At 41.6% G+C, this 10,428-nt stretch overlaps 1 protein-coding gene across 1 annotated transcript in view; it reads left to right on the forward strand.

Annotated features, from left to right (window-relative positions):
- EPYC (epiphycan) overlaps positions 1-9,601 on the forward strand; it is a 96,557-nt gene extending 86,956 nt beyond the window's left edge. The window contains exons 5-7 of the mRNA XM_077265429.1: positions 1,664-1,866; positions 4,976-5,071; positions 9,072-9,601. Coding sequence (XP_077121544.1) covers positions 1,664-1,866; positions 4,976-5,071; positions 9,072-9,242 — 470 coding nt within the window. The 3' untranslated portion in view covers positions 9,243-9,601. The remainder of the gene's footprint in view (positions 1-1,663; positions 1,867-4,975; positions 5,072-9,071) is intronic.
- Positions 9,602-10,428: the final 827 nt, after the last annotated feature.

The following is a 10,428-nucleotide window of genomic DNA, read 5'->3' on the forward strand; positions in this document are numbered from 1 at the left end:
GGTAGTGGGATACATCTTCAACATACTCCTGACTCACTCTGGCCAGCTCCATAGCAGAATGCTGTCCCCTGTAAACTTAGGTAGGTTACTCAATACAATATTGTCCCCAGAGGTATACTGGTCCTTGGGGCTCCCCTGACTGCGTGCTTTCTCCACCTTCCTGAGACAGCAGGAAGGTCCCTCCCACTAGCGCTTCCCCCAGGCAATAGGGCAAGGTCTGGCTCACTCAGGCTTCCCCCTGGGAACAGGGTATGCAGCTTCTCTAGTCCTGGCATGCAGTTACTTGCAGTGCTGACGACCCCTTTCACTATCTATTGGAAGTAGCAATCCTAACAGTCAATGTCGACCCTTTAATGAGCCTTGTCACATGACTTAGGATAATACCAAACCAGAATTTCAATTTGCAGATACTGTGTTTCGGGGTACTTCCCCTTGTCAGTGCAAAGTGTGAGATCTGATTTGGCTGTGTGAGAGGCGTCTGACAGGGATCCAAGAAGTATCGTTTCTCCTTGCGGAGAGTGACATGTTAAGCATGTCAGGATGAGGAGACTTCCAATAGGTGGCAGTAGAGTACTAGTCCTCTTCCTCACTGAAGAGACAATTTGCATATTTCCCAGAGGAGCAATGTGGCTTTAAGTCTCCTCATCTCGGCATGCTTAACATGTCACTCTCCTCAAGGAGAAACAATACTTCTTGGATCACGGTCAGAGGTTCTAGTCATCTTTACCTCTGAAGAGACAATTTGCATAGTTCCCTTAGATGTAATTCATCTGGACCAGTAGGATTTAAATTAATTTTTAATAACTAAGTGTTTCCTCACCATCTCTCTGTTTAGGGCTCATACTCACCTGCGAGAAACTCGGATGAGTCTTGCATGTTAATACCTGGTGTTGGCACTCAGGAGTGGAGCATGAGGCTGCATGTATTCCTATGCGGCTGCACGCTCCAATCGGAGTGCAAGGTGCAGTGCCGGGTATTAACATCCAAGTTTCTCGCAGGTGAGTATGAGCCCTTATACATAGTGTGGATTTTTTTAATTTCTTCTATAGCACAGTGAAGGTCAGTTGATGTTACATTTGCTTTCATGGAGAACACAGATACAAAATAGAAATGTAAAAGTTAAAAAAGTTCATCCTTCTCAACATCATTTTTGACTACTACACCCTCTTCATCCTGTAAAAATCCTATAGCATCTTTGACTTTTCTTTTGCTTTCTTAGAGGTCCATTACTCATGGAATCATGGAATTCACCCTTGACTTTACACTGTCAAGTCAAACGGCTGCAAAACACAGTTTAGATAAAATCCTCAACAATACTGCCTTAGGATATGATGCAAAAAAAAAAAAAAAAAAAAACTTCCAAAACTTCATTTCCTGAAATGCATTTTTTCTTTAAAAACTTGTTGGATTTCTCTGCTTTCAAAAAAATACCAATGTGAACCAAATTCAAGCCACAGAAATTAGGTGTCAAATTGTCTACATTAAAATATCTTTCTTTATCTTGCTATATACCTCAAGTTAAGAAAATGTTACAAATGAATTTTAATTCTATTATATTTATGCTTTTGCTTTGTCTTACATAATACAATTTCTAATTATTAAGCTCGTTGTAGAAGCTACTTTTTTACTTCAGTCATAACTAAGTTTTTCTTTCATCTTTCAGACAAATTACAGAAGATTGATCTGACTTCAAATATCATATCAGAAATTGATGAAGATGCATTCAGGAGCCTGTCGCAGCTTAATGAGCTCTCACTTTTGGATAATAGGATAAGACAGCTTCCAGAACTGCCAAACTCTCTTAACTTCATTGATGTCAGCAAGAATAGACTTGGACGCAAAGGAATTAAACAAGAGGCATTCAAAGTATGTAGATAGTTTCAATCAAGAACAGGCTAAGTTCACACTATAATGGGAGTGAATGTTTGAGCATATATTTTGAAATTTCTCAAATTTTTAGGTATCTTGCACTTTTATTGGTCTTTTTGGCATACATTTGGCTTATACACATGATATTTTTAAAAGAGCACAGCATAAGGCCCTTGAGCTTTTTAGCATATCCAATTTAAATAGGAAGAAATTTAAAGAATTGTAGCACTCAACAAGATCGTTCTTGATGTGCAATTTTATTCCATAGTAAAATGTGACATCCAACTATATTGAAGTGCGGAGTGCAGGTAGCAAGGGAACTATGCTAAGGAGAGAGCCTGACAGGCTATGACCTTTTCTCTACTACGGTTAGCATAGCTCACCTGCTACCTGCACTCTGCACTTTAATATGGTTTGATGTCGTGTTTTACCATGGAATAAAATTGCACATCAAGAAGGATCTCGGTGAATGCTCCAATTGTTTCAATTTCCTATGATTTACCTTGATGTTATCTATGTGACCACCCTACAGAGATCCTGAGGCATATTGAGGTGTGAACCAGTAAACATTGCTTATTTTCAGCAACTAGTGCCTAATTCTCTTTATACAAATAACATATCCAATTTGTTTGGAAACAAATATATGCAAATTTAATATTATATCATTCACACAAGATAGATTTTATTAAACTGGGCAGCTATCTTTTAATGTTGAAATCATCAGTTTCAATCTTCTATTTCAATCTCCATCTTAAACCCTGGGTGTGCAGGCCATTTTTGGATTAGTAGATCAATACCATCAGCACTTAACTGTTAAGGTACCTTCATACTCAGCGACTTTACAATGAGAACGACAACGATCCGTGACGTTGCAGCGTCCTGGATAGCGATCTCGTTGTGTTTGACACGCAGCAGCGATCTGGATCCCGCTGTGATATCGCTGGTTGGAGCTAGAAGTCCAGAACTTTATTTGGTCGTCAGGTCGGCGTGTATCGTCATGTTTGACAACAAAAGCAACAATGTCAGCAATGTTTTACATGGAGCTAACGACCTGTGAGAACGATAAGTGAGTCACCGTTACGTCACAGGATCGCTCCTGCATCGTTCTGGAGCTGCTGTGTTTGACGTCTCTACAGCGACCTAAACAGCGACGCTGCAGCGATCGGCTCGTTGTCTATATCGCTGCAGCGTCGCTGAGTGTGACGGTACCTTTAGTCAAATGAAAGATTCTTATGTACATGGTTGAATTATTTCACCTTGGTGGAGTCCTAAGCTGGCCATGCACCTTAAATTGTTGTCTCCTGAACAAACATATAGATAACAGCTATCTCTCCTGACCTGACTCCCTCATAGACAGAAGGGCTCAGCTTGGCTGAACAATTTTGTGTTCTCTATGGGTATGTGCACACGTCTGGATTTCTTGCAGAAATTTCCTGAAGAAAACCGGAAATTTTCTGCAAGAAATCCGCATTTTTTTTTTTCGTTTTTTTTTCGTTTTTTTCGCGTTTTTTTAGCATTCTGCAAGCGTAATTAGCTTGCAGAATGCTAAAGTTTTCCAAGCGATCTGTAGCATCGCTTGGAAAACTGACTGACAGGTTGGTCACACTTGTCAAACATACTGTTTGACAAGTGTGACCAACTTTTTACTATAGATGCTGCTTTTCGGTGACGTCACCGAAGGTCCTGGAAGGGCTGATTCTTAGGAAGGAAGGCTGCCGGAAAGAAGCCGAGGGTGAGTATATTCCTATTAGGTATATACTCACCCTCGGACATGCCCTGCTTCTTTCCAGCAGCTTTCCTTCCTAAGAATCAGCCCTTCTAGGACCCTCTGTGACGTCACGGTGATGTCGCGGCTTGTGATTGGTCACGCGAGCGGTCACATGGGTGGCCGCGGACCAATCACAAGCCGCGACGTCACCGTGACATCACCGCAAGGTCATGGAAGGCTGATTCTAAGGAAGGAAGGTTCCCGCTTAGTACCAGGGCCCGTCAGAGTGTAAGTATGGCGATATTTTTTATTTTAATTCTTTATTTTACACTTAAATCTGAATTCCGATACCAATTCCCGATATCTTAAACATATCGGGAATCGGTATCGGAATTCCGATTCCAGATTCAGAAGATCGCCGACTTCATGGCCGACCCCACACAGGGGTCGGGTCGGGTTTCATGAAACCCGACTTTGCCAAAAGTCGGCGACTTCTGAAAATTGCCGACCCGTTTCGCTCAACCCTACTCACGACCAATCACAAGACAGTGACGTCATCACAGGTCCTTCACCGCACACCAGCTACACGAACCGAAGCGGAAGCATGCAGCTGAGAGGCGGGAAGACATCAAAGGTGAGTATAGGACTATTTTTTATTTTAATTCTTATTTTTTGACCACTTATATGGTGCCCAGTCCGTGGAGGAGAGTCTCCTCTCCTCCACCCTGGGTACCAACCGCACATAATCTGCTTACTTCCCGCATGGTGGGCACAGCCCCGTGCGGGAAGTAAGCAGATCAATGGACTCCTAGGTGTGCGGAATCCCCTGCAATTCCGCATTTTAATGAACATGTTGCTTTTTTTTCCGCGATGCGATTTTTTCACGGAAAAAAAGGCTACATTTGCACAAAAAAATGCAGAATACACTGAAAATAATGGGAGGCATATGTTAGCGTTTTTTTCGCGTTTTTATCACGTTTTTATAGCGAAAAAACGCGAAAAAAACGCGAAAAATACTGTACGTGTGCACATGGCCTATAAGAAAACCTCTATCAGAGACTTATCTCAATCCCAAACAAAAAGATTGGCCTTTGACATTCAACAGACTAGATTCTTATCTCCCCCAACATCTCTTTCTGAAGAGAGTCTGGGGGACCACATACAGATGAAAGCCAATCCTGCTGAAATTGGAACAGTTCTGTCTGAGGGAAGTGGGAAGGTTGCAGGCAATCAGTGGCCTCTGATAGGCTTTAGCATTCCCATGACATATTCAATGTCATTAAATCACTGGGGAATTTTATTATCATATTTCTTATTATTTTAATTAAACATTTTGCTAATTATTTTGCAAATTAAAGATATGTTGCATTTTGGAAACTCATAACTTTTTTTTTTCAGGACCTCAAAGATCTTCATATTTTGTACTTGAATGACAACAACTTAGACCATATCCCACTCCCTCTTCCTGATAGCTTGCAGGCTCTTCATCTTCAGGTACCCAATTAAGTTTGCATTTTTACACTCATTGATTATATTTATTTGAACAAGCGCTTTATCAACTTTGAATGTTTGTACATGGCAGTTACAGATAACTAATCTTTGGCAATTAATATGTAATTTTTCCTCCATTCAGTGTGGTGAGCGGCAGCTCAGCCATCCAATCGGGGGCAGGGGCTTGATGAGCTGTCAATATTGTGATAGACAGCTCAGCCGTCCAATTTGAGGCTGAGGTGTTCTGAGCTGTCACTGTTATGAGTGAAAGTCCAGTCACCCAATCAGGGTTGGGTCATGCTGGGTTTCCTACAAGTGTCTCCTGTTTTGATTGATTCCCTGGTTATTTAGTTGTCTTTCTGTCTCTCTGATCACTCTCAGTTGTAGCTTTAGCTCAATGGTGCATGTTTACCTTGTTCCTCAGTGTTCTGTCTGTAATCTATTGCTGCCTGACCTTAAGGTACCTTCACACGAAACGACTTTACAACGAGAACGACAACGATCCGTGACGTTGCAGCGTCCTGGATAGCGATATCGTTGTGTTTGACACGCAGCAGCGATCTGGATCCTGCTGTGATATCGCTGGTCATTGAATAAAGTTCAGAACTTTATTTGGTCGTCAGACCGGCATGTATCGTCAGGTTTGACACCAAGAGCAACGATACCAGCAATGTTTTACGATAGTAACCAGGGTAAATATCGGGTTACTAAGCGCAGGGCCGCGCTTAGTAACCCGATGTTTACCCTGGTTACCAGCGTAAAAGTAAAAATAACAAACAGTACATACTCACCTGCGCGTCCCCTGCCGTCCGCTTCCTGCTCTGACTGAGCGCCGGCCCTAAAGTGAAAGTAAAAGCACAGCGGTGACATCACCGCTCTGCTGTTAGGGCCGGCGCTCACACAGTACAGGAAGCGGACGCCGGGGGATGCGCAGGTGAGCATGTACTGTTTGTTATTTTTACTTTTACGCTGGTAACCAGGGTAAACATTGGGTTACTAAGCGCGGCCCTGCGCTTAGCAACCCGATGTTTACCCTGGTTACCCGGGGACCTCGGCATCGTTGGTCGCTGGAGAGCGGTCTGTGTGACAGCTCTCCAGCGACCAAACAGCGACGCTGCAGCGATCGGCATCGTTGTCGCTATCGCTGCAGCGTCGCTTTGTGTGAAGGTACCTTTAGACCTTGCCTCTGACCATTCGTTTGTCTAGCCTTTGTCTTGATTTTCTACCTTCTCAGACTGTGACCTGACTAAGCCTTTGTGCAACATCCGCTATGGCCATGGGGTACTGGGAACCGGGACGCACGGCTCTTAATGGGGTGGTCACAGAAGCGGTGACCCAGTCCGTGGTCCTGGGTGCACAATAAAAGTGATGAGGGGAATAGAAAATGGATGATGGTGGAAATGGGCATAAAGTTTGTATAGGGAAAGGGGATTGTTTATGATGACACCTGTGGTGTTCAGCTATGAATGACCGACACTGCTTAAGGAGACCACTGGGGCTGATGGTGATGCAGCTGGGATGGTTCTGCTCCCCACAGGTGGAGTGGAGCCCCAGGGCTACCGGTTCAGTTCTGTAAGGGAATTGTGGATGTTGGCTTGCAGGACAGAGGGTCCAGGACTGAGGTTTCAGGAATAATTAGGGGACACAAGGGTTTCAGTTTCTTTACCTTTAATCCCAGGTTGAAGGTGCAGTCCGAGGCACAAGTCACAGCTGGTGATGGAGAATCGGGCAGCCTTGAAGCAATTCAAAGTCCCCCTAGCCAGGTTGGGTTGGAGGTCTTCCTACTGCGCTGTTCTCTGGGTGCTTGGTGCTTTCAGTTCTCCTCAAGTCCCTCTCTCAGTCTGTCCACTAAGTGAAACACTACCTGCATGGCAGGCTGCTAGAGCCTGTTCCAGGTGTCACTCCCTCGTGGTGACTCCAGGCTCTCATGTGCTGCTGTGCCTTTGGGTGTCAGCTGGGGCAAGGAGACCTGCAATCTCCTGTCCTCCGGATTTGATTGTGGGGCCTGACGTTCCCTCACAAACATAGACTCCAGTGTCCAGTCCTTGGTGCTTAGTCCTGGAGTGATCTCAGTCACATCTCTTATCCCCCAGATTCTCCTCACTTCTTGCCACTTCCTCCTTCACTGTCTGCTCTCTCACACTGAACTGACTAACCCTGCCCCAGGCCAGAATTTATAGGGAAGTTCCACTAAAACAGGTGTTAGAGCTCCCCCTTCTGGTCAGGAGTCAGGAAAGGTGTTGTATGCTTATTGTATTACCTGCTAAGGGGATGCCTCCTGCTTTCAGGCATGGCATCACCCCCCTGAGGAAGGTAATGCCACTGTGGTAATCGGACTCCTGAGGGGCCACATTAGCCTTACCCCTTATGTTTTTGTCGAACCCTCTGATCCCAGAACTCTTGACTACCCAGCCTCACGGCTTGTCCATGAGTAGTGACCAACTTCACATGATATCTGAATAGGACTGGAATAGTGATGAGTGAGTATACTCATTGCTTGGGCACAAAAATAAAAAAGGTCTTGGTAGAAGATGAGGAAAAATCTAAAATGCAAAAATGAAAACTGATTTTAGTGAGAATGGGCTTAAGAAAGAAAGCAAAATGGGTCGATTTAAAATGCAGTTTTTATACAGTTTGCAATTTTTAAAGCTAGAGCCAGAAGTACATTCAATAGGAATGGCAAGTATAAGGAAAAGTCTAATAATTGTTTACTATTTTGTATCAACTCCTGCATTTGGTTCAAGAAAATGGCATATGTGGTTCCAGTCTAGTGATCAGCAAGTATACTCGTTGCTCGGGTTTTCCCGAGCACGCTCGAGTGATCTCCAAGTTTTTGTAAGTGTTCAAAGTGTTTGAAGATTTAGTTTTCTTCACCTCAGCTGAATGATTTATGGCTGCTGCATTTTAAATCGACCCATTTTGCTTTCTTTCTTAAGCCCATTCTCACTAAAATCAGTTTTCATTTTTGCGTTTTAGATTTTTCCTCATCTTCTACCAAGACCTTTTTTATTTTTGTGCCAATATAGATGTATGAGAGCTTAATTTGTGCTGAATGAGATGAAGTTTCCAAATAAACCATTTGTTTTACCTTATTTTGAACTGAAAAAGATAAATAAAATTCCAATTATTGTGAAATGGAGACAAATTATATTTTGTGTTTAGCCTTTACGGTGTTCATTATTCTTCTGGTCAGTTCAATTCTGAAAATACTAAAACGTTGATTTGTGTTGCCATTTTCTAAAACCCGTAACTTTTTTTTTCATTGGACCTGCATGAGGGGTTATTTTTTAGCATGGCAAATCATTATTTTTTAATGATACCATTTTGGGAGACATTTTGATTGCTTTTTATTGCATTTTTTGAAGATGTGCAAAACTAAAAAAAACCTCAAGATCTGGAGTTTTGATTTTTATTCTGTTTACAACATTTACCATATGGATTTATGTATCTTATAATTGGATGGATTTAACTTCTATGGACAGGATGATACTAGATATGTTCATTTTTTTTTATTTCTTACATTTTCTGTTTTTTAAATTGGGAAAAGAAAAATGATTTAAATGTTATATAATATAGTAATATTACTGATCTCCCATGCAGCAAAGCAACAGTTTGAGCTTCATAATATCAGAAAAATGGCACTTATATGGGTCTTCCATATGCCCTCCAATGTCAGGCATCCCACTGTGGGGAGGATGAAGGGTGCTGGAACAATTGTGTTGAGCCATTTTATGTGTTGCTGCTAGTTACTGACAATGGCATTTCAATGGTTAAACAGCAGAACTCTGAGCTAGCGTTGGCTGTTGCTGTTTGCAGAAGTTGCTGACTGTGTAACACAGCCAACACCTGAACCACCTCCATTCACTCATACTGCAATGTAATTCGCTTCCTCGCAGCTATGATCCAAAATAAATGTTGGAGTGCTAATTTAATTTCTTTGTTATTTCAACTACAAGAATGAAAATTATTGCAAGATTTTACGTATCTTTCCATATCGTTTTAGGATAACAACATTCAGGAAATGCATGAAGATACTTTCTGTAAAATGAAGGATTTGTCATATGCCAGAAGAGCCCTTGAAGACATCAGACTAGATGGAAACCCTATTAACCTGAGTAGAACACCACAGGCCTTTATGTGTTTACCTCGTATACCAGTTGGCAGACTTGTTTAAGTCAGAAGGCTGTATATTAACTCCATAAATCACTCACAAATAAGATATTTAGCTGGATTAATAAAACACATAAAATATTATGTAACTTAAAATTTCTACTGTTTTTCCCTAAATAAAATGCAATCTAAAAGACATATGAAATGTACTAAATACTGGAAAATAATATGCATATGAATGTACATAAAGTACTCTCTTCAGATTAACTAACATTGTGAATGAAATAATCTTGAATTGTCTATTTTTTTTGGTATATACTACCTAATACTTAATAGCAAAATTACTTCATTCAAGTTAAGTAAATGTGAAATATGTTACAGCTGGACTAAACATGTACATAAAGGTTTTGTGTTATTTTATTGTACTTTGATGCTGATCTCTTTTGTCTCAATATAATCATGTTGATTTTAAAATATTCATGCAGCAAGGGTTTGAAGTATGTTGCCTTCAAATATAGTCCACGGTCCCAGCCTAATTGCCTTTAAAACATAACAGTTAAAGCCACGGATAGGGTCGTCACCAGAAATGTGTGGGCCACAAACAGAAAAGGATTTTAGACCTTTGGGGCCCCAATTCCCCAATCACTAGGGAATGCCTTTTTAGACACATTGCAGTAGTGCAGATAAGGAATCATCAAACAATATGACAGGACTAGGAACACAAAGTAGCAGAGCTACATATTGTAGACCAAGGAGGGAAGCACAAAAATTATCATGTACAAGAGGAGCAGCAGGTGTGATATACATGAAAGAAGTGAATGGAATGAGAGTGTGACAAGGAGAGAAGAGCAGGGTGAAGATCAATGGGGCACAGATAATAGGTGGAAAGAGGTCCTGGGGTAAGGACGTAAATATGTCAGGCAGGAGGAACAGAAACTATCAGGTAGGACATGAAAGCAGGGAAACAACAGAGTATAAAAAAGGCCCAGTATAGGTTTACGTAAGTACAAGTGGGAAACAGGAAGTAGGTATGCGGTCTGTCAGAGGTTTTTGAGACTATTGTAATTAAACCCTTAAAATCTTGTCAAAACGTTTAGACATTCGCCAAACATTTTTGCAGAACAGTTCGAATAATGTACATGAACTCCATTAAATAAAATGGGAGGCCAACTAAAAGTGTATAAACAACACCTTAAGAGGTAACAAAAAGCTTCATAAACAGCTAAAATTAGGGACAGACACCATGAAAA

The sequence above is a fragment of the Ranitomeya variabilis genome, chromosome 5 (genome assembly GCF_051348905.1).
Source record: "Ranitomeya variabilis isolate aRanVar5 chromosome 5, aRanVar5.hap1, whole genome shotgun sequence".
Classification (NCBI taxonomy): Eukaryota; Metazoa; Chordata; class Amphibia; order Anura; family Dendrobatidae; genus Ranitomeya; species Ranitomeya variabilis.